Source organism: Mastacembelus armatus, chromosome 13 (genome assembly GCF_900324485.2).
Source record: "Mastacembelus armatus chromosome 13, fMasArm1.2, whole genome shotgun sequence".
NCBI lineage: Eukaryota > Metazoa > Chordata > Actinopteri > Synbranchiformes > Mastacembelidae > Mastacembelus > Mastacembelus armatus.
The window spans coordinates 21,741,486-21,766,899 of record NC_046645.1 but is presented as its reverse complement, the minus strand read 5'-3'; the positions used below and the strand labels follow the sequence as shown (position 1 = coordinate 21,766,899).

Genomic DNA, 25,414 nt, shown 5'->3' with positions numbered 1-25,414 from the left:
TGTGAAAGATAGAAAGGCAATGAACAGAAAGATGTTATGCCATTTAACACACTTAGAGCTGGTCACAGATTAACATACATGCCTGCCAACTGCATATAGGCTAAGCTGCTATAGTAGCTCAAAGGGTTTAATTAAGTGTCAGTACAGGCTTACATTCTCACTACTCCAACACTAAATTCTGGAAACACCCTCTTTCAGCTTTTGCTATTACAATCCACTATGTACCAAAAATGACAGGACATGATGAATCCACCATGATGACATGTTTCTTTCAGTGGGTATCTGTGCACTATGTCTGCTTAAGTCTAAGAGGCAGGAGGTAAGAATAAAATATCAGGCTGGGAAACTGCTGTAGAGTGTGGGAGGGTTACTATAGATGAGAACATTAAAGGATTCTTACTGAGAAAGTTTAAGAAGTAAGATAATAATAATTGTTGCAGACACCAGAGGTCACTGTGAGTATGAAAAAAAGAAAGACAAATTCTCACTTTAACAATAGTGGATGAATTGTTATTTAGTGCATTAGAGAAGATAAACCAGGATAAAACAGCATCTGGATCTTTTACACAGTTTGGAGTTACTGTACATGACATTAACACAGAAACCGTACATACAATGAACACTTCTGTTTATTCCATTGCACAAAAAGTGTAATGAATGTAGAGGTTAAACTAAGACACAGAAATGAGGCCGCTAGACCGTAGAGACTTTTGAGCATGTAAAAACAAATTTGATGTTTAACAGATCTAAAGGCCACTGCCGTACAACCACAAGTACCTTTTTCCCCAGCAACCGTCAAACACAAGGCCTACCTCCGGTCATGCCACAGGAAAAGGCCCATAAGCAGGGAACATGTTCCCTTCCTGTTTTCAGAGACGATTCCTATGGCATGCAGAGCAGTTTCCTGCTTGCTGGGCTCATTTCACCATCTCAAACATCTGGCTGCTCTTCAGCATGCAGCTGCAGCAGGGTGAGAGCCAACAGTGCCACTGCAGAGTTGAGCAACACAGTCCTGAGCCATTCCAATCATATCTCTCACCACTACAAAGAAACACTCATTAGACTTCACTAGCTTATGCAATGCATCCTAATAGTATGCACTATTTAGGATCTGCGATAACAACTGATGAGATAATCATTAATTGTACCATATTTAGTACTTACAACTGTTTATATCCTAACATTCAGCAATTTGGATGAAATTCTTGATACTCCATTTCAAGTGAAGTGACTGTAGTTCCAAATCAGGAAACAATATTTGTCAATATCTGATGTGATGGCAGCAAAGTGCTCTTTAGCAACATTGCTATGGCAATTACCCAGTGAAACAAGGATCCATTTTACATCCCGTGGGAAACCTGGGCTGAGTAGTTAATGCTGTGCTAATGCTGTTCACTCAGCCAGGTCTTCGTCTCATGCTTTTAGGAAAACACATTTAGGGTTTTAAACTGCTTCAACAGAGAAAGCTAGGACAAATCCACTAGTTGAAAATGGGGTACTTGTTGAGTTTTGTCATTGCTTTCAGCTTTAACTTAATTACACACACATGCATTTTGACAGGCAAGCAGTCACACTAAACTGCACTCATTCTCTGAAACAATCCTCGGCTAGTTCAGTTTAAAAACGGACTACTGCAGCTAGAGAGTAAGAACAAAAAATAAGTGAGTGGGAAGCTTTGTTTGACTCCCACTCCTATCAGTTCTGACATTCCAAATAAGGTCTGTGTAGACCAGTGCTAGCAGAGATGGACACAGAAAACACTGCAGAGCTCTCACTGACTCCAACCAAGGAAAAAGTGTGCGTGGAGGGGGGAGCATTGTGGGATCATGGAGCAGAAAATATGTGACCTCTAAAAATTTATCATCAGCTTGACATTTCCCAGAAGGACAAAAACAAAACATCACATGGTACTAATATATCTTAGATATTAGTTAGATACCAGCAACATGACAAATACAAACAATTCAGGTAAATTTAACACTGTTGCCTTGATTCAGGACAGTTATGGTGTAAAAATAAATCAGTTTACATACTTTGAGGCTGTCAAAATATATTTTTTAACAAACCCAGGCAATGAAGCAAAACAAACAAAATGAGTGCATGCCTCTTAGTATTTTACAGTTTTTATTCCTCTCTTTAAGCTGTGTTAATCAATATTGTGCATTAACATGGAATCAAATTATAATAATGTGAAAGGCCTTGCACTTAGTAGCAAACCCACAGAGGATAATATCTCATTGTTTTGGCCACAGCACATTTACTGCTTAGTTTAGTCTCTGCTCTCATCAACCTCGTTTCCAGTAGCAACACACAAGTTCTGATAAACACATGTACACAACCTTTCCAACATCAACTGTCAGTGACTAGTTGCTGAAGAAAATGGAAAATCTAGTAGCTAAATGATCTGATCTCATTAGGAGACAGACAGCAACACAACTAAAAGGTGCGATTTGTGTGCACATTAGCCTCTTCAACTTCACTTAAGACTGTGTCCATTATGCCCCCTAGTGGTCAGTAATTGATAAATAAAGCTTTAAATTTTTATTCGTCACTTCTGTGCACACCTCCAGAACAGCATTTTACCACGGACAACAGAACACTCATCTCTATTATTTCCCCAATTATGAATTGAATGAGAAAGTAAAATGTATATTTTCTCGTGCATCTAGAATAAAAAAATAACACATTTCATTCCAAGGTTTAAATAATTTCCCATAGAGCTGAGTTCACAACGGTCTTTGCCAGTGGTGGCTCTCACACAGGCAGGGAGAGTTCAAGGTTGTAGCAGAGCCAATGTCTCTGAGCAAGTTTCTGCATGCAGGCTGCTCTAGTGTGTGTCTAAGTGGGCCTTGTGAACCAACGCTTTAGGACTTTTTACATGTCGCAGCTGGTGAGAGGAGGGAGAGGAGAGAGAGAGATGGGGGGGGGAGCTATAGTGTGCTCTCAGGTAATCTAAGTGGGGAAAAAAAACAACATTCCCACAATGTAATTATTGATGTTCTTTGAAAGCTGATGTTAAACACAAAGCAAATGTTATTTAAAACTGATTAAGAAGATTTTTACTCAAGACAATTATGGAAAACTTATTCTCTAAGCCCAAATTGCATTAAACGCAGGTAAGTTAAACAGACAAAATGTTGTTGATGGTGAACATTTTGGCAGTGGTTTGGAGGCCAAGTTTCAGTCTTATTAGTGCTCAACATAGACTCCGCCTCTAAATTTTCTAAAGAAGTTTCATACCTTACTACTTTAATAAATTAGCAAACTGGTAATCAATGCTCACATCAGTTGTGCTAATGCATGCCTGATGTTACACAGCTGAATGGACAGTGAACCATCAGGATGCAGCAAACTGCTCAGACAAGGACTATGCCTTATGACTATGGTCACAGCATCTGCTAAAGAGGGAGAACAGAATCTGGTCATGTTCCCTCTGTCCAGTCTGTAGAAAGAGGCTGAAGTACAATAATAACCTAACCGGACAGAGGCTGTCAAATGGCAGACAAATTGGCAGATTGCAGTGATAGCAGAAACTGGAGAAATTGAAGCAGGAAGTTAATCAGTCTCTGACTTTCATCCTTCTATACACAACCTCGCCATCTAGCATAGTGCTGGTATTAGAGGCTAAGCAAGACTGAACATTTTGTAGATTAACAAGTAAACCTGAAAAATGTGAATAGAGTTAGGTCCAATTACAAGCCACTGATAGTAATTAATAATGCTGCATTATAAGTTATATCTGTATCCTGTTGAAATGTCTTGCAAACAAAAGCAACATCTACCTTTAGCGCTAATGTGAAGGGGTTTGGGATATCACATTTCACATTATGCTGCTGTCGCATTAAATTACACCCTGTTAGGTCAAGGCTGTGTGCATGGAACTATCTGCGTTTCCATCCCAGGATATGATATTTGGTCTGGGTGGAAGAGATTATTCTGCCTGCTTGTGTGGATTTCACAGCTCAACTGGCAAGGCGTCCCTTCACTGACTAGACAGCTGTTTTTTCCCCTCGCTTTGACTACTTCAGGCAAAACAGATGAGCCTGGTGATTCAAACTCAGCCGAGGCAGCACAATAGAGGGGAAAATTCCCTCTTACCACGGGAATTAATTCACTGGGAACAGCAATGAAGACAAATGCTGATAAACATGAGAGTTAGTAGTTTAAATCCATGATTTGAAAAGTTATTTTGCTATGTATTGATTACTGGAAAGAGTATTAGGGTTAAACTTCAGGCAGTGCCTTATTTAAGTATCTATGGTAACCAAATATTGAGTTGCAGGTAAGTGTTACCGTAACAAGGCCAAACCATGCCACTGATGTAAAGCACACAAAACCAGCCTCATTATCCAAGGGCAACAGATACCCCAGACTTGTACTTATGGTCCTGCTCTAAGAGAGACCATACTGTAGGTCCAATAGCCCTTTTTATATAGAGATCATTTCAAACTGCTGTTGTGTTGACCCTTCTCCATGGTGCCTTTTGTGAAACTCAAAAAAGCTGGAAAAATGTTGTCTCTGTGCACATTTTACACAACTTCTGGGAACCCAGTATTAGAGGGGTGATGCTTATCGTGCCGGGGTTCTGGAGGGTCAACACTGGCCCTCCGCTGCCCATACATTTTACACAGAACAGCAGGGTGAAAAACTGATGCAAAACTCCTGCCTTGAACGAGCAAACGGGGCTCATGTCTTTCGCAAAATCAACTTATCTATATCATTTTGTTTAACCTGCAGCTGTGGCTTGTTACAGCTGGTGATGTACTATATCATATCCAGAATGCATTTTCATCATATCATTACCTATATTAACATAGTTTGACCTTTGAAACCATAAATGTCATTAGAATATTTTAATTTAATTTTTTTTAAATCATTTTAATATATAATATTTTGTTTTGTTAAAACTCATCTTAATCACCTAGATTCACATCAAACTAAGAACCCTGCAAGTAATACAGAATATATTGCACCAATATATAATCTCAGAAATCTCAGCAAATACCCATACCTAACTGTTACAGGAAACACAAGAGAAACCCTTTCTGCTCTTCACAGAGGAACGCCACCCAACTAAGGTATAGTGAAACGCATGAAGTTAGGAAAGAGAGGGCTTCAATTGTTTTATCACAATTGACCATGACTGTGTCTAGTTAAACCACAGAACACCATGCTGTTAGTTTATGGCATAAAAAGGCTGGCTTTGTTGCCGGATGTGGGAAAAACATCCAATAGACTCTAAAAAAAGCACAGGAAGGAAACTGGGGGTGGGGTGGCAGTGAGTAGCAATGGGGGTGTGGTAGTGGAGAGTGGGAGTGAGAAAGGAATGTTCTCTTCACTCTCTCTATTTCTTGTTACCATGCATATGCACACATAATAACCCCACTTTCTCACTAACAGCTATGAAAAGAATGCAGCATCACGGTTTTTCACTGCAAGCAGGAGGGCAGGAGATGAGCCTTTACTTGCTTAATGATCATTTGCCATAAAAGAACAAGTCAGCTTAAATATGTACATGTAAATGGATCCCATTCAACATGTCTGCACTTTGTAAATGTGTTTTTTTTTTTAGAAATTTTGTCAAGAAAAATATTTCAAAGAACAATGACTGTATTCTTTCATCTTACTCACCTTGAGTATAATATGTCCCACTGACACTGTGGAAAACTAATGGAGAAGAGTTGAATTATTAATTGATTCATGCCTATTTGGAAGCAGCACTTGACCTAACATGTGCCTTCCCTCCTTGTGCCAGATATGGCCTGTAAAGACATGAGCTTTAAGGGTCCACTTCACTAGCATTTGTTTAGAACCTGAGTTTATTCTGCGTGGACTACTCATGCTACTAAAGTTGTAAAGGCCAACTTGTGGACAACACATTGAATGTAGCACTGACCTAACTTTACTACATCCTAATGTGGTATTTTAAAATGATTACATGTGTTTTATTCAATAGTGTACCTTATTTGGATTTACTCCACAAGCCCACTTAAGAGCTGCCTCCATATAGTTAAAGTATTCACTTCCTTAATTGATGTAAGGGTTAGGCTTATATGCTTACCTTCTGGAAACAGCATTCATCACCTGTCTTTCCTAGGTGGATTATGCATAATATAGTCTTTTGAGAGTGGTGAAAATGAGATAAAAGTTTGGAGAGTAAAGAATTACAACCAACTCCTATAATACCCCTAGATGTACAGAGGTTTCTCAAGGAGAAAAGCGTAAAAATGAGAACCTTTACTGAGATAGTAGGAATCTGCTTGCTAAACTACCTTTTTAATTGTAGGGTTATTTTGTCTTTTATTCAAGTTACTATGAACATACACTATGCTCCAAAAGTTTGAAAACACCTCAAACTTTTCAAGTTTTAGAATGTAGCTTTGGCTTCATTCTAAATTATTGATGTATAATACTATTTGGAACGCTTCAGCACTATTTCTTAGGATAACAAGACAAAACAACATGAATTTTAATATACACTTATTAGATCTTTCTAAAAATATCCACATTTTGGTTTGATTACAACTTTGCACACTGACAATTCTCAGTGTGAGTTTTTTTTTTTTTTTTAGGTATTTTGCTGGGATCTCTCCCTATGCTGTCTGCACACATTGCCAGAACTGTTGTACATTTGTTGGCTGCCCAACAATCCAATTTGTCCCAAAGAGGTTCTATAGGAATGAGGTTAGGTAACTGAGGAATCCATATCATGAAATTAGACTATGTTTCTGTGAGCTTTTTATGTCAGGAACACCAGTTTCCCCCACTTGTCATGAAAACAATGCATTTATAATTATGCAGGCTAAATACAGTCTTAGAATCAGCCGTTGGTACAATTATTCATTTGTTGAACTTTTGTGATATGACTTTCAATAAAGCAAAGTTGCAGCCTGTAAACGCTCACCCCAAATAGAAGCTTGCATCATTTGAATTAGAGGAACTGCTGTTGTTGGCCAAAAAAACCCCCTTCATTTCTACAGATGACGTTTTACAATACATTCAGCTAAACGCTGTTTGCAAAACTGATCAAAAAGCATTATAGGTTAGATTTAGATTTACAGGTTTTGCAAGTGCAAGCTCAAATTAGTCTAAAATCAATGTCACTGAAGGCCTGTTTCCTGTTAAAAGCAGATTGTAGATAATTCAGCAAGGCAGAAAGAGACGAGAGATCCTCCCCTGGTTTCACCTTCCGTGCACGTGCTGTAGATGCAACAGCAGTATCTGTGTGCCTCTAGGCAAGGTGGAAAGAGAGCAGGCGCCAGAGCATAGCTCAGCACCGTGACACCTCACCACAGCAGAGCAGTAACACAAACATTCCAGCTGCCACTTCTCAGCGTTATTGGAAGAGCTGAGGCAAGGAACAAGACCATCTATGTTCCTGCTCTACTTCATTATCTGATGCTCTGGACAGGCTGGCATAGCAGTCTGAACCATACGAATTAGGATTTGGCAGTTGTGAAACTCTGAAGGCAATATTTTGAAACAGTAACATCATGATTAATATTCAGTTACTTCAAAACAGACCAATGACAAAAATTGAGGGTTTAGTACTCTAGTTCTCTGAGATTTCAACCACGGGAAGGAAACAAATTCTTAAACTTATTACAACAAATAGACTGTGATAATGTTGCATTTATGTGGGAACATGGAAACTACTACATACAGTTTAGTCAGATTAGCTGCTACTAAAGGTAAAATGCCAAGTAAAAGCACCCCTGTTGTTCATAATCCCATATTCATTAGTGCCCCCACACAGAATACACAAATACAGTAAGCAAAACCTAAACAACTAGTTAAAATGGATGATAGTTAAAACAACGAGTTAAATGGATGATGTTTACAACAAACTGTTTTGGGTAATAATTTAACTCTTTACCTTTATTTGACAAAAAAAAGTAAGTTTGGCTTGTTTTAAACCTGTCTAATGTTCAGGTTACTTCTCTTTCTGTCCAGTTTGGCTCTTTAGAAATTTAATTGTATGGCACAATAACTTCATGTTCAAAACTAATAAAAATTATCTAAGTTATGCTAAACTAGACTTTTGCTTTAAAGTCCCCACTGAAACCCATAGACTGTTTAAATCAAATGGCAGCTCTTTAAGATGCCTCTTTAAGAAGGGGATGCAAGGTGCCATCAATAAACCTTTAGATAAAATCCTGACACACTGAAGTCTAATGATAGAAGTAGTCAACTATCTTATCTGAAAAACAGCAATTAAACAATCAAACCATATTTATTTGCTCTTATTTGAATCTCTGTACAGCTGACAACGCTGAAAGTATCTGATAAAATATTAATATTGGCTGAGTACACTGACCTATACCATAATTAATATGTTCATGTTAAAGATGGGGGATCATTTAGCTGATGGCTTTTTTTTTGCCTGTTAATGTCAGTGAGGCAAAAATATAAATATTTTCCTGACATACAATTTTTAAGACAATATCAGTAAACCCATTTCAGATATGCAAACATTGTTTATATCAAGTAGGTGTGTGACTTTGACCTTTCATATATTTCACATCTATTATATTCCACCAAGGACAACTGTAGTAAAGAAGTGAACATTACCTCGATGCAAATGGAGATGAACTATGACTTAGACCCCAGAGCGCAGGAGCGGGAGGGAGACAAGAGAAGAAGAAGTGAATGCTTGTGCCTCTTTTCAGCACTCTGCAACTCTGGAGCCTGGGAACTTCAGCAACTTGGCCAGGCTGTGAGAAATATCCTGAGCTGTAATGTAAACATGTCTGAACTCTGATCTAGCATGGCCCTCCCCTCAACCCTCCCAGTTTAACCCAGTATTCTGAGCACAGGGTTTGCCAGTGACATCAGGAGCCCACTTTCTCATTTCCTGAACGGGGTAATGACCCTGGGGAGAATAGGCTGTTTGAAGTTCTGCAAATAAAGCTGCTTTGCTCTGAACCCAATTGTTCCTCAGCAGAGAAGTGAGATAGCTGGTTTCAGTTGGTGCTTGAGTGGTTTTGTCTGATAAATAGGTCTTGTTGTGAGCCTATAGAGCCCAGTAAGGCTGAAGTAAAGAATTTCACTGAGGTGAAGGTAGAGACACTTTGTGAACATGGTAACATATAGTGGACTTCCACACCGAGTTCTCCAGTGGCCACGCTGATAATCAAATGTGTTTACAACATCAGCTACAAGAAGTCCAGGAAACTCTGACATATCAGGTGACTGATTGTCAGATAAGTGTGAGAATAGTTATAGATAAGCTCCTGTTTATCCAAGCATACCACTGTCAACTCAAACAAAACATTCATAGTTATGGAGCACAGAATGAATGCTAAACCAAACAAACAGCATCAATAATGGGCTAAAAAAAAATATGTTTGTTTTCTATGCCTTGTTTTTTTGTAAACAAGGCATAGAAAACATTACTTGTGTTTCGTTTTGCAGGTATTTTGTCCCCTCAACTAACTTTTCATGCACATAAAACACACCTGTACATGCTTGTTCCCACAGGGTTCTGGTTTCATCACTGGGTAGGAAAGCACTTGTGGAAAGACACTCAAGGCACTAACCAATCACCTCCAATCCCCCCTCCTCACACACAATCCTGCCCTCTCTTCAATTAAGTCAAGCAGGAAAAACCAGACAAACTTCAAAGAGATCTCTTAGCAGAAGAAATCACATCAGGCATGAACAGATACCTCTACAAGGCCCCTCTGTAACTGGAAGATGTACTTTCTGGATTGTCCTTCCTTGCAAAGTGATTGCAACAAGCTTCACATGTATTTTTATGTCTAAATTCCAGATGATGAAAAGCCATGAAAAACATGTTTCCTCGATCAAATGGGGCATTAACATGTTAGTCCTTCTAAAATTCCCAGCTGACAACTTTGGCACAAATAAGATTTTCTGTCTTGAGGTCCACATAATTCTCAATATTCAAACAAAGAGAAGCATGCTGAAAGAACAAATCAACAAAAAAGGGAGACAGTGGGGACTCTCTAATCCAAAGCTCGTGGGAATTGCAGTATTTCAATCCACTGAAATGTTCACTGGGATGAAACAATGAGTACTGCAGTAATTCATATTCAAAACATGAAACAAGTATCTCATACTTTAGAGTCTGTTGCAGAATCTAATTTGCAGCTGGAGAATCGATGAGGACATTAAACAATGATGCATCATTTTTGGAACTAACTTTGAAACAGACGTTTAGACGAATTTAGCATGTTAGGGTTTTAGATATATAATATTAATATAATATAGATAAATCAACTAACAAAGATTTCAGAAAATACATAAATAAGCTTATCACAGTTTCACTTGAGGAGGTGAAACCAAAAAACATTTCATATTTCTGCTTGATAGATGACTTAAACAGTTAGAATCATTCATTTTCAGTTCATCAACAAAATAATTATTCATTCTTTTCTGCACGTGACGTCACGTCATCCGGGCAGCAGATGACAGTAAGTGGGCAGCAGTTCCAAGGTAAATATAGGCTTAATTTACTAACTCTGAAACTATTGCTTGTATTTTTTAGTCAATTAATCTGTATATTATTTTTTGATTAGTCAATTAACATAAGATTTTTTTGATTAGCCTAATTATTTTCTGCTTAGCTGATTAATCTGTTAGAAAGGTTATTACATTTATCGCTTCAGATGAAATCTATGAATCACTATTTATTTGAACCTTTATCTAATAACAACGGCCATTTCAGTTTTAGAAAGCTGTGCAAAGCACTGTGTTATTGAGGTCCTGTTTAAAGAATTCCCACATTTCTGTCTATTGGCACCGGACTTTCTAGGTTAAAGTTATTTTCAGGCCCTCTGATGGACTGGTGACCTGTCCAGGGCATAGCCTTTCACCCAAAGAGAGCTGGGATAGGCACCAGCAGATCACTGTAAATGAATGAATGAGTTATTTTCAGCATGTCATACAATAGGAGCTGCCATATTAAGTTATGGATTTCATGCAAAATAATGTATTTTTGTAATCGACGTAAATGATTATGTTGACGTGTCTTTACGGCCTTCGCTCCTACAGAATGGAGATTTATCAGGAAGCCAATAGAACTATGGACATTATAATAATTTAATTGTACCCTTGTTCGATTGTTAAAAAAAAAATTCTATAAAATTAATTAATTAAATAAATTGTAGTTCCTGCCTTTAAATTGAACTTGTTTTATACCACACAGCAGCAACAGGGGCAGTCCTGGCCAACCTGTCATAGGCCCATGTTCTTCTGAGCATGTAGGCTTACCCACCCACCTAAAGGAGACTAAGGACGAAATGAGTCTAATGAATGATTTCAGCAGCACTCTTCAAAGACAGATACAGCTTTCCATGGGCTGCTGAATAAAACATGAGGCATGTGCAGTTTTGTGTGTACTTGTACTGTATGTCTGTACGTTGCAAGGATCACTTTGAATTTTATACCTTTGGAGTGAGGACATTTTGGCTGGTCCTCACTGTTTCACATGACTTAAAATTAAGGTTAGCATTAGACTAAGGTTAGAGCAAGTGAAGGGATTAAAGTTAATGTTAGGTGCTAGTGAATGCATAATGCCAACGGTATGGTCACAAAGATAGCTGTAAAAATGTGTGTGTGACAGATGGGATGGTGGTTGGGCACTTAAAACAGCCCTATTAGAGAAAGGCTACTGTTTAACCAAGGATCCCTGAATGCCTTTGATTTGACATATGTCGTCAGTGTTCTGCTGGGTGTTTGGTACCTTCCGTACTCCTTAATTTATATGTTCTTCTTTGTTTTATTATCTTGTTTAGTTTTTGTATCTGGGTTTTTGCATAAAACCTGTTTACATGATCTAAATTAGTCCAGAAAAGAATGAACGTGTGCTCATTTCAAGAGGAGCTAGCAATTCAAATCTTGCCAAGTGCAGAGATGTCCCAGATTCAGAGTACCATTTCCAGCATGCTGCTGCTGCATGACACCATATTTGCTAAGCCTCGTCTCAGACAAACTGCCAGATTTATCATTTTATTTTCTGTTGACACAACATTAAATGTATCAGGTGATGTTTTTAACTATCCACTACTGCCTGCATTTTTGATTAGCAATGTTAAAGCTGTAGTTATAATAGAAAAATGCAAATAGAGTTCACACAAAAGGTAAAGGTAAAATGAATCTATACTTGAGTCAGACAGGGCTAATTTTATGATGGCTAAAACTGCACAACGAATAAAGGGTTTTCTCTAATTACACCTTTACTGTGCTTTGCTGCCAATACACCAGTACTACATGCATTTTAACTTACACTAGACATAATTTTTAAGTACAACTTTTTACAGTTCTCTATTAGTGACTAATATGACTTACACTCAGCTTATGAAAGCTCGTCTGTACATCTGTTGTTTTAAACGCCCAGTGTCTCAAAGGTCTTTTGTGGGAAAAATCCACTGGTGCACAGGAAGTGATGCATATTTTCTGGCATTAACAACATCGTTTGAAGCTGGGTAGTGAGCAACAGTTAAGATGGCTGGACAGTCAACAAAAAAGGAGCCACAAAAAAAAAAAAAAAAAAAAAAAAAAAAAAAAAAAAAAAATCACTGATGTGTTTGTGGAGGCAATGAGAAGCAGACGGTGACAGCTCCTGACTAAAGATGTCCTCAGATTCAAAAACAACATTCTCTTGGACAACCACTTAAAATTTCATTTGACACACAGAAAGTGATTTGTTGAAGATCCTGATAACATCAAAAGCTAAAATAGAGTCATATAGTAATATTTTAGTAAATCTGGTCACTAGCTCAGAGAGATTAAAACTCCTCTGAGAAATGTCAGTCATCAATGAACTTTGTGCCACTTAAAAATCTAGTGTCCAAAAGAAACGATTGTTGAAGCTTATACACCACTGTCCCATGAGGAAAAAGCAATCACGGTCATAAATCTATGTGTGCAGAAGCTGTTAGGAATGCATGTATGATGATACAATTATTAAAATATGTTTGCTGGGGAGCAGAGAAATAGGGAATATACAGTCATTTCATGCAAAATTTAGCCAGAAGATGATACAGTAGCTATTAACTAAGTCAGAATCAACATACTGTCCAAACAAATGTCCTACGGAGGCAGTAACTCCCTGGAAACTGATGAACCACAGCATTAGCCATGTGTGATACTAAGCTACTACTTCCCTCTTCCTTAGAAGACAAGCTGTACTTGGTCCTAAAAATTTATGAACTGTCCTCAGATATGACTGTGGAATGTCCAGAACATAATGTTACATGGACCAAATTTTATTACATGAGCCAGTAAATCTGGCTGATGTGCGTCAGTAAAAAGCCGCTGTCAGCTTTCCCTGAGTTAAATGTAATGATTATCCCTTATGTTTATGTGGTGCCAATCAGACACAACACAGAGATTTAAGGACGGAGAAGTCATAATATCCATTTTGGAAATATGTTTGTGCCTAAAATCTGAAAACACTTAAGAAAATGAGTTTAACTCAATTAACAAACAAATATTCTGAAATAACTAACTTATTCCATTCAATAGATTAAGGTGTGGTTACAAAAACAACTACAAAAATAATAGGGGATATTATAAATACATATCACACACCAAAAATGCACTATTCATAAGTAGAATTGGATTATAGCTGTGTGTGAACCATATACTGGAATGAAGACTAACTGCAAACAGGAGAAGAGATGGCTTTTAGTGCAGTACATTGAGTCCTATGTGAATGTATTTTAAATCAGACCACTATGAGATGCTCAATTCATCTCACAGCTACAGTCTACACAACAAGACAGGCTTAATTACATCAGACCTACAGTGGAGTCATGCTGTCAAACAGCATGACTACCAGCTGACAGCCAGCTACACCTGAAAGAAAAACTTCAGCCTTCCCATGACAACAGGGAAGTGATCTGTGAGATGAACATGGATCCTTGTTGCATCCACAGGGTTGGAGAAAGCTGTGGGCTTCAGTGTGGGCGGCCCCCATGGACCTGGGCTAATTGTTTCACATCACAGCTGAGCCAGACTGAGATCAGACCACCGGCAGCTCTGAATCAGGCAGTTCAACAGCCAAACAGGGTATGCCAGGAAACACTTACAGTGTACACCCCACCCCACACTCACACACTCAATCATACAAAACCACAAGAGAGTACAAGGTATTTCTTTTTCACCAGGCTTTTTGAGTAATTTGTCAATCCAATGGTGAGCTATAAGGAGGAGTTACTATATCTCAGTGATAATGACTGAGAGAAGTGCAGCAGGGTTTATTCTGATCACTGATAAGATGCATACTACACTGGCTTAAAAGTGCAGTGTTGCCCAGTAATTTGTGTTGCATTATGTTACAAAACATTAAGCATATCTTTCTGCATGTGTGCTTGATCAACAGTTAGCTAAAACAAATGTCACTTGTGTATGCCGCATCACAGTGGCTCCTAGCTGTCTTGGCCCTTGACCCCCGTAACTACAGGAAAATTAAAGCAAGGTCTGAAAAATAAACTTAATTTTATGTTGCAGAGAGTTTGTTTTTTTTCCATGCTGTTAATCATCTTCCAACCTATCATATTTATCTTTTGACTGTTTGTAGGAGTCCTGACTCCAAAATGAGTATCAGCCATTAAAAGCGCATCTAATGATATTTGCCAATTTTTAAAGTTTTTGAAACTGTGCAAAATTAACTGAAATAATTAATTAATTGAAGCTTAAGACTATTTTGTCATTGTGCCTTTAGGCAGCTCACAGAGAGTGACAGAAAACACTGGGAGAGAGGGGAAGGTGACAAGAAGACAAAGATTTTGGCCAAAATTGAATCTGAGATGTTGCTGTTACACAGTTTTAGACCAACAGATGACCAGAATGCTTCATGTTCCATCTTTTAGGAGCTGCAGCTGCGTGGACAACACAGAGTTGCACGTGGGCAAGGGTAACAGGCAAATACATCAGCATACAGAGCACCTGGGGTGCATGCTGCTCTAGGCCTATAGTTCCCAGATCTGTCACTACAGCAAGACTGGGAAATAACAAAATCCTCCCAGTGCACACAGGACTGTTAATCACCAGGCATCTCTCTCTTACTGCTTTTTCAAGGCCTGTTTCACTTTAAGTAAACATATGCAGGAAATGTATTCAGTGGCTCTAAACATTTATATGGGGGCCTTGTGCTTCAAACAGTTCCATGGCCAGCACATCTTTCATGAAGGTGCTTAGTGAGCCATTTGTTAAGCGCATGATAATAGGGCATGACAAAGCATGGCATGCTATGTGCAGCAAGACAGTCTCAGGCCTGTTTGTTAAGCCTTTAGTTTCTGTAATTACTATCTGTATCATTGATAGACAAATGTATGAGATGGCTGCCAGATCCTGATCTAATGAAACTGAATGTGTGTACACAATAATACATGGCTAACGCTTTGTAAGCTTGACTCTGTGACCTATTTCTGTAACAAGTGCATTTACTGATACAGGTATGAAGGGAAATACTGAAAACCTGGTTGTGGAGAAAAAAAAGTCTGAAATATGAATATCCAAAAGATTTCAATGAGTTGATGTAAGCATTATGAAAAATCATTTTCTGACTCATTGGATAAGTAGGCTCCCATCTCTTCTTCTTTCCCATTTCTCCAATTTCATCTAAAAGAATATCCTTTGTTAATCTGCTCTGAATGAGCACCGTTGTTAAGTGCTGTGCTCTCTGTACTCCCAGTCAGTCATAATCCATTGTGTTGTTTGCCCCTGACTTGGTGTACATTACCATAGCAAATTCCAGTGTGAACAGTCAATATGCATGCACAGATGTAGCCATTGTAGAAGCCTTACTTTTTTAATTCAGAAGAATGTAGTTTGGTGAACTACTGCTGCACACCAGAAAGTAGTTAAAACAAAAGTGGTCCTCTCTTTAGCCAGAAATAATACAACAATTCATCTTTGAAGTATTTGGTTGTAACAGTTATGCTACACTTTACTCATATTGAAAATAATCAAGTCTTAAATGCTAGATATATGTTCTATAAATGCATTAAGGGCAATTTCTGCAATGGCTGCTGTTCAGCTTCACCCAACCGTGAGTTGAGAAAAACATTAACCTCAGGGTTGATATAAACTTGTACGCCAGGACTTCATTTCCTCCTCACCATCTTGCTGCACTCATCAGTTTTATGTAGAACACGCTACTCCAGAGTCAACATCAGTAAAAATGAAACAGTACATGATAATGATGTTCCCTGACCTCTTTTTAGACAGTCAATATAATCCATGATGTTGTGTTGGCCAGAGTGTATCTATCAGCATGAAAAACAAAATACGTGGAAAGCTAGAAAGCTAAACTACACTTTATATTAGTACTATAAATCATGGAGATGTTTCTTTTATTGTATATGAATGCCTTGCCGCATATGCTGCTGCATTTTCTTGACATGCAGCAGAGGCGATTCTGTGCCCAATTCCAGTGATGACAGTAAATTAACTGACAGAACAATCATTCTTGCCCTTCTGTGACTTTACAAGAAAAAATATTACATTGCTTATTTTTCCATCCAACATCTCAAGCAAATCTTGAGCAGGAACATCTGAAAGCTTTCACCCTATTGACATTATATTGAAAAACTGCTTGGAAAATATATCATAGTCTAGATGCAGAACTCCCTTATGTTCCATGAAAAACAAAACAAAACAAACAAAAAACAAAATAAATCTCACATCTCACCGACTGTGCCCTTAACAGATGCCATACAGGAAGTCAGTCCTATCAGAACTAGCAGGCGCACAGAAGCGCTGCTGTGTTTCAGTTTATGTTTACCTACTTTGTTCTTTTTAAGGCTCTGTTATTGAGGGAGAACATGATAACTACACTGTCCTATATTCTCAATATCTTTAAGGATTCACAGAATTTACAAAATGAGCCTTGAAACTAGTCAATATAAAGTCACACAGGCTCTTAATACAGGATCTCCCAGAAACAAACAAAAAAACACAGTCTCCCTTTAAGACAGACAGTTCAATTACAGGTCGCATCCTCTTGAAAAGCTGCTGATTCATGTGATACATAAAAGAAACTGATTTGTACTGCAAAATTAGATGTGAGTATATTAAATAGGTTAAACTTGCCACAAAATGCATCTGCATCCCACTGTTTGGATCAGCTGCACAGCAGAGATATTGACATGGTTTGCAGAAATGCAAAACATCCCCATAGCCCAATGACCCCAAAAACCATTTCCTTTGAATGGATTTCTTTGCAAACAGGCTTTGTGATCATCTATTATCCCATCTATTTCACTGTAACCAGCAAGAGCAGGAACCTAGACATTATACCTGTTTAAAACATCTTCGGACTATCTGGGCCTTTCATTCTGGATTTGGTTGACTTTTTGTTGGATAAAGTGTTAAACTTTTGTTCATCCTGAGTCACAACAAATTAACTCTTGAATGTCCAATTTGTGTATAAAATTGACTTAATAATTTTATTTATAAACCAAAGCCCTCAGCTGACCAGCAGAGTGACCGGTTGCTCAAATGCCATGTAGAAAGAAGTTTGTAATGTCCGATGAATGAATTCTGCTCTAAAGTCAGTCTGGAATCAACTTTTTATCATCACATGTAAACTAACAGTGGTCATATCATCCTCATCAATATCAGCACGATAATCAGCGTTATTATCATTATGATAGCCATGATTATCAATATGGGTGCTAATGGTAATCATTCATTATCACCACTATCACCGAGTGGGGTCTCCCCAAAACTTACCGCTATGCGCGTAGAAATCTTCTGCTCGCCCTCTGCGCCCTTTTGCTCTCCATTGGATCTGCTGTACTCTGGAGGTTGCTGGTTCGATCCTCGGCTGCCCTTTGCTTTTCGGTTCCCAGGCCCTTGGTGTACTATGTTGAGCAGGTGAAGCGTACTCTCGTGCTCCCTGTCCGAGCTCTCGGCCTGAGCCCTCTGGTAGCGGTTTTCGCAGGTGGAGTGGTGCCTCCTGCAGAGCTCTATGCGGGCGCGCAAACGCTCCACTATTGCGTTGTGCAGCTGTGGCACCGCGGAGCCCCTGGAGGTGGCCACCACCGGCCCATTGCCGACCCCACCGGGCATAGCCCCTAAACCGACACCCAACATGGGTACAAAAGCCCCTGCAGTGGACTGAGCGGGGGTCGCTTCTCCCATGCCCGCAGTCCCCGAAAGGTTTATAGAGACTGAGGTCCACCGAGCTTGTAATGGACCACAGTACGGGCATGGAAGAAAACAAGACGTGTGGACTCAGCTATGATCCCATGTGGAAAAATACTAGAATGCATGCACAAAGTCACTTGAGAGAATCATACAATGAAGTCTATGATACTTGTTCACGGATACGTTGCACACTTGTCTCGTCAACCTGATAGGAAGCGTTGTATATTATTCTATCGTCTTTAAAGTGAGATATGGTCAGTATAAACTCATGCGATGTTCTACAGAGGCATTAAAAGTCCCAGTGTTACACAATTTCATTAGTGATGTCTTCCTCAGGGGTGTTACTCTACCAGCTTAGAACTAAAACTCATGATTTACAAACAACAAAAAAAAAAAAGCTCGTGGATTCACAGCTGGAATTAATCTGCTTAACGACGCGACCTCTGCTCACAGATAAATGCTATTCAATATGAAGCCCTGGGTGATTCAAAACCACAGCACGCACAACTTCTGTTTCACCAATGGCACATCCCCGCCACATTTTCAGCCTGCTTTACCTCGAACGTGTCACCCTCAGTAAATTGGTAAAAAATTGTAAGAACGCCAACTACAAATTCAAAGTATGCGATTGGTTGCCAAAATAATAGAAACAACACACGCACACACATACACATACACACACACGGTCTTCTAAACTTCAAGACTCACTGCATTTTTGTTCGGAAATTAGTCCATTCGATCTATGTCTTTGTTTTTCCATCCGGATATGAAGAATGCGATTCCAAATTGCAAGTCAAAAGCCACACAGCCGAAACGCAGGGAGCCGTCGCATAACCCGATTGAGATCCGTCTCATATAGTCCATTGACAATCGTTTGTTCGTGTTGTGCACAGAGGCAATAGCAGAGCTACTAGACACAGACCCTCATTGTATGAACGTTCCCCTTTCTGCCATGATCCACTCCGGGTCCAAATACACACCCTAGTGGCATGAAGGGTGAATTGTCCTGCAAAGCGTGGACTGAGTTTTTAAATAGGAAACTAATGTTGTATTTGTAGACACACATAACCTATCTGCAGAAGTGGTGGCTTAACAGATTGTGTTGTTATAGTAGTAGTACTTGATGAGTATCACTCATAGTGATATTCACTGTGGCCTAGCAGTCAGTACAGCAGAAGATGTTGTGCCAGTACATATTTGATGTGCAATCACAAAGAATAACAGAGATATAGAAATAATGAAAAAAATTAATTAGATACAGCAAAAGGTCAAATTGTTATATGGAAAATAAAAGAAAGTAAAGTAAAACTTTCACAAGAGAGTAACAACAGATATACAGAGGAGAATAGAGTAAACAAGAAAAAAGATGAAGAGCTTCTGTTTGGTTGAAGCAAAGTATTAACTTATAAGATTCCACAACTAGATTCCCTCACTAATTGGCCCTTGGCTGTCTGCTAAAGTCACATGGTGCCCTCTAGTTTAGGTAATAAAGTTACACATATTAAAACACTAAACGGTCACTCACAATAGGTTGTTCTATATTTCCAACTGAGGAATAAATATAGCCTAAAGTATACTTACATTCTAACAGGAGCTTTTACTAAAAAGCATATCCATCAGCTGGAATGAACACGTATCTATCTAAGCTACCAACACCTTTCAAATTAAAATCTGGGTAAAGTGAATTCAGTTGGGTTTGCATTTGTTATAGTCCCTCTAATGTGTATTCACTGTTAACAGACATACTTTCACTCACTCACCACCTGGTATTTTTAGTTTAGTGTCACAGGTGGCTGCTATGATACTACATAGAAGATGAAGACATACTGGACGCCAGCCTGCTAAAACGTTTACAACCACAAACAGGCAATCACACTGACATTCTGACTGGGGACAGGATGCATGTTCTGTAAAGCAGAAGGAAACTGATGTACCACAAAAACACGGGTTTGAAAAAAAAAAAAAAAACAAGAGGAAATCAGTCCTGCTGAACACTGACTTGTCTTCATGCCCTTTCAAAACCTAATTAAGTAGTATGAGCTATTGTGGTAACCAGGCTGTCATCTATGCAGTTATCGTACATATTCTCACTGGACCTTTTGGACATGGGACTCTGACTTAGACTGACCTTCCTGGTTACTAAGTTTTTAAGGCATGAGGTTATTATTACCATGTTCACATGGAGATGGCAATAGATGAGGCTCATCAGAACATTTACAGCAGGACTCCTGAAAAACCATGCTGGTCCATAGCTAAGTAAAAATTTTGGTTTAATCCCTTAAAGGTTCAAGTTCAATAGCAATTTGACTGCGCTTTATGCTTAATAATGTTTCATAGAGAGTAGTATAGTTGGATTTGCAGAAATTTAACTAAAAATGCAGCAAGGCATAATAATACAAACAAACACCAAGACGTCTGGAATGTAGAATTCTGCCCATTTCCCACATAAGTAAGGGATCATTGAAGTCCAGAGAAACTCCTTCACACATACCACAAGCAAACAAATTTGGGAACAAAGTCTTTAAGCATCCCAAGTATTGCCAATATTGTGCGTAATGTTTCTCCCCTCTGTCCATACCAGGACCAGACCAATACATATAGGCCCAGTACTGGTCTGGGTCTGGTCAGACAATAGCTAGCATCACTATCACTGTTATCCATGAGAAAGGCTAACAGGCTAGGGCTAAGATGAGTGCAAAGGTGAGATTATAGAAATATTCTTGTTATTGCAGCATTTGATCTTGCCTGGCTATGGAATTTTTAATTGATCAGTCATTTTTATTCTCTTCATGGGAAGTAACATTAGTCAGTCATTAATGGAAACAATAGTCATATTTAAAGCACAATAGCATTTGCTTAACAGGGAATTGCCTTTAGGAGATTCCCAATAAAGAAATCCTTATATTTAATGTCTATTACAGTATGAACAATTTGAAATGTAGGTTTATAGGTCACCCTTCCTGTCTAGTAACAACTATGCAGGAAGCAATAAAAATAGTTTTTGGAATGTATACAGGCATTTTAACTGGCTGATGTATATTACAGTCTAAAGCCACTGCTATCAGCTGTTAAAAGCACATAAGGGCTGAATCCTCAACTAGCAGCTGTTTATGTTACACTTCAAGCCAAACGGATGCAGCTGCTGCTCTATGCAACAGGGGGCAGCAGACCTTCAACTTCAGTGCATTACAACAAGTAAAACTGTGTGGGTGAGAGATGAGTAATGGTATTGTGGCTGCCAGAATTCAGTGTTTTGGTTTACATTTAAAGAGGAACTTTAAGAACAGAGTTTGACTTCTTGATTTATTCTATGTCCAGAGTTTAAATCTACCATTAAACAGGCATAACAAAATTCTGTATTCTAGTGAATCCCAAATTAACTGTACCACATTACCATCACACTGGCATTGCCATATTGCTTCACAAAACCAAGACACTTTTCTTACATATATGTTAGTAGAGAGAAGGTGATTTGTTTTTTTTTTTGTTGTTTTTTCACAATTGTCATCTCCAAAACACACAATAAATTAATAAATTAACACACAAACAATCTGCAAATGTTTTACAGTAGTAGCAATAACAGTGGTTAAAAATGATCTCTACTAGTACAGTACATCAACCCAGTGAGTCTGACAGTAGATCTGAGCAGTGTTTTAATCTTGCCCAGCGAGGCTGTCACTTAACATACTACAACTAACAATCTACCACAACAGATACAGAGTTCTTTTGCTTATACCAGGTCTCTCTAGATAATAAATAATACATCGATTTCACTTCAGAAGCTGACAGGGAGAAAGGCCTTTCTTCAGTCTTTTCTTTCCTCTTTCACTCTCACTCATTCTGAATTGCAGTTCACCCAGGAAGGGCTTTGCCAGTGCAACTGAAACTGTCAGCCTCACCATTTCATGTATAAATCATAAAAACTGAATATGGGAGTTTACAAAGGAATAAAATACACAATGTAACAAATGTAGCTTAATTTAGCCTGACCCCATTCTTATGAATTTCACTTGCTTACACGTATCAGTAAAAAAATAATGATTAAAAATACAAAAAGCAGTAAAAATGGTAGAAAAAACATTAGGAAGAAAACCTTAGTGACATTAATAATACCATCGAGCACTGCTTGACCACACTATTCAAATTAGGATTAAATAGGGATTCATCCTTCAGTGGTTCCAGCCCACAATGAAATACTGGATTCAAGTTGAACTAGAAACTGATCATTCAGTTATCCTAAATACAATATGGCTCTTCCTTGAGAAATATAGTAAATAAAATTTTTCCAAGGCAAAATTTACAGTCTGAACTGAAATTAAGATATAAGGCAAATTAAACACATAGATTTTAGGAAATTAAGAAAACAGTTTCCTCTACTTTTTTAAGTAACCCCGAGCACTGGCAAATCTTTGTAACAGGTTGCTTTTGTAAAGAAAAAAAAAAGTACAATGTTACATTACTGTAGTGCACCTTTTGCCTCAGGCAAGTGCATCAAATTACTAACAGTCAAAAAGATGTGTTGCGCTATTAATAATTTACATACAGGAAACAATTACTGCTCAGAGATCTAGCTGTAGTGCCTGGTATATCAAAGACGAAAATCATAAATCAGTGAATGGCTGAATCCCGCAAAACATAAATGTGCTATTCCCCTTGTATAGCTTGTAATGGTCTCAAGAGGGAGAGACAGAAAGAGAGAAGGAGAAAAGCTGAATTTGGAAAGTGTGCCTCCTGTTTTATCTGTATTACTCAAACTTACATTTCTTGGTCAGTGCACATTTAAACTGAAATATATCAGAATATTACCTGAAGTGAATGACCACTGAATTATGACCAACAACGACACAACATGCTTCTTCTTGTTTGTCTTGTCTTCTTTCTGTACACTTGGATATTACTGATTTTGTACCTGCATTAAAATACAGTAATTGACCTGCCATCCAGCCTGGCAGCTTTTAAATATGTTTGAGCTCATACATAATTGAAACTGAGGCAACAGCCATGTACAGATATCATTAGGGACTCTGACATGGATCTTTACATATTTGTATGGCTGCATTTTTTTTTTTATTCCTCCACTTAGTAGACATGCACTGCTAAGCTGAAATGATTGCCTGCAGTGAAAATAATCTCTGTGCTGCTTCTGCAAGAGTCAGCACAAATGATAGATTGCAGTGAAAGGAGTCAGCCTGCATGCCAAAACTGGAGTGCATCTTGGCATTTCTGAGGCCAGTAAGCATAGTCTTACAGTATATTAATATGGTTATTGACAAGGTGGCCTCTGCTACTCTTTTAAATGCAGCAATTTGTTAAATTACCTGCAAGATACAAAAAAAAAAAACCAACAAAAACAAACCAAATTTACTGGTGCAGTGGGTGTGGGTGTGGTTATCTTTGATGAAACACACGCAGTTCATGAAAAATGGATTGATGTGTAACGATGATGATTTTTCATACACATTATCAACTGTCTATGAACTGCTATAAAAGTCTGCATGAAGAGCTTTGGCAGGGCGCTTCACCTATATGGCCTGATATTCTGCATGTTAGCAGTGCACTGCAATAATAATCATAACAGAGAACAGAGAACAGGCATAGGATAAGTCATGGCTCTTTTTACAAACATTTCAGTCTTAAACATGCTAAACTTGATTTAAGACTGGAATTTTGTTTAGATTTTTGCAAATTTTTTTGAACAGGTCAGTGTCAGGACTTGACCCCTTTGGCAGGTTCAGTAGACTGTCGCACATCGGTCCACTCCTGCATGGTGCTTTGGAGTGCCTGGGTCTTCTCCTTGTCAACTTGCACATAGTCCACCTTCTCATCAGAGGTCACAGAGGATGTAGAGGGCTGTGGGATGATAAATAAGGCAGCAGTGAGATTCTGGCCTGAGGGCGTACTGCGCTGCAGGAGAAATAAGAACAAATGCTTTAACAAATTCAGTGTAGACAATGAGCTGTTTACTTTTCTGTGTGGGCTGGGTGACCCAGGCTGGAAGTCCAGTGCTAGATAGTCCACATTGCCACACTTCCTAGGGGCTGGACTGCTGGTGCCACTGACAGCTGGAGAGGTAGAAGCTGGGTTCTGCTAATGGGGACAGGAGGGAGGTTTCACTCACATAGGGTGCAGTGAGAAAGCATAACACAAAGTGGATCATTAAAACAAAGAACGCAATGTGCTGTCCTGATCTCCCCTCCAGCTATTAGGACTCACCATGGCCACATAATTCTCCTCACTGTCTGCAGAGTCAGTGCTGGTGATACTCTGTGTAGAGATAGGTCGACATTGCTGGGAGGACATAGAGTTCATAGCAGGCCTGGAGCAAAGCAGACAGGACTGTGAGTGGTTCTACCTCCTGTGCTCAAGCAATAACTAAATACAGCACCAATCCATTCCATCAAAGTATGTGTGCATTGGTGTGTGTGTGTGTGAATCTCCATTTGTAACCTAGGTTGAATGACTGATATGAGACTCACACGGGTCGTGTCCAGGACATGGTGACTGGGCTCTTAAATGGCAGCTCATCAATGATCCCATTGTTCTTCAAATCAAGAGGTGTTGGCTTCGCTGTGGAAAACAAAGCAGACACTGTCAACAAATATTGTCTTCAAAAAACAACAATGCAGACATTAGAGATGATCTGAAGCCAAAAATGATGGTTATTATTCAAAACAGTGTGTTTTCTGCTTTCCAAATCTCACATTTCCTGTTAGGTTTGAGGTTGCGGTTGATGGGTGGTGGTGTAACGTCGCTGAGACGGCCGGGCCTGTGACACAGAGAGGTGCTGCTCCCCTTACGTGCAGGCAATGTTGCAGAGAATCCTGGAAAATCAAAGTGATGAGGGCCAGGGCTCATAGGGATGTAGATATTCTTAGGACTGTCAGCCTGGGCAGAGTTGAGTGGCGAGGATCCTGGATTCATGGGCACATAGTTGTCATCTGAGTTGCCACTGTCTGAACGAGTCAGTGGGGCTTTGGTTCTCTGGTATCAAAGGGGACAGAGGGTAAATGACTAATCTCTGGGGTCAATATTGCAGACAAAATGCAACATTAAACTAGGGTAAATAAAGTAGAAATGCATTTTCTTTCTATAATTTAGCACTGAACATATCTATCTGAGGAGGAAGTGCTGTAAAAGGAAGACAGTGGCTCACCAGGTAGGAGCTGAATCCATCATTGACAGACTCCACAGACTGGCCTGAGTTGTTGAAATGGATGGGACGATGATGGCTGCTAGTTTCAAAGGAGGAGCCTGTGGACAAAATCTGTGTTTACCACTACACTGAAGAAAA

The 25,414-nt window shown here is 38.9% G+C and overlaps 2 protein-coding genes across 4 annotated transcripts in view; both read right to left on the bottom strand.

Annotated features, from left to right (window-relative positions):
* maml2 (mastermind like transcriptional coactivator 2) overlaps positions 1–19,062 on the bottom strand; it is a 31,656-nt gene extending 12,594 nt beyond the window's left edge. The window contains exon 1 of the mRNA XM_026329441.1: positions 17,707–19,062. Within this exon, the coding sequence (XP_026185226.1) occupies positions 17,707–18,117 (411 nt within the window). The 5' untranslated portion in view covers positions 18,118–19,062. The remainder of the gene's footprint in view (positions 1–17,706) is intronic.
* A 2,345-nt stretch (positions 19,063–21,407) lies between these two features.
* gab2 (GRB2-associated binding protein 2) overlaps positions 21,408–25,414 on the bottom strand; it is a 29,237-nt gene continuing 25,230 nt past the window's right edge. For 2 of the 3 annotated variants that reach the window (XM_026333722.1, XM_026333738.1), the window contains exons 5-10: positions 25,277–25,374; positions 24,825–25,104; positions 24,600–24,690; positions 24,337–24,439; positions 24,088–24,210; positions 21,408–23,973 (exon numbers count right to left, since the gene is read on the bottom strand). In XM_026333722.1, coding sequence (XP_026189507.1) covers positions 23,830–23,973; positions 24,088–24,210; positions 24,337–24,439; positions 24,600–24,690; positions 24,825–25,104; positions 25,277–25,374 — 839 coding nt within the window. In that variant the 3' untranslated portion in view covers positions 21,408–23,829. The remainder of the gene's footprint in view (positions 23,974–24,087; positions 24,211–24,336; positions 24,440–24,599; positions 24,691–24,824; positions 25,105–25,276; positions 25,375–25,414) is intronic. The other variant, XM_026333730.1, reaches the window with a different exon arrangement.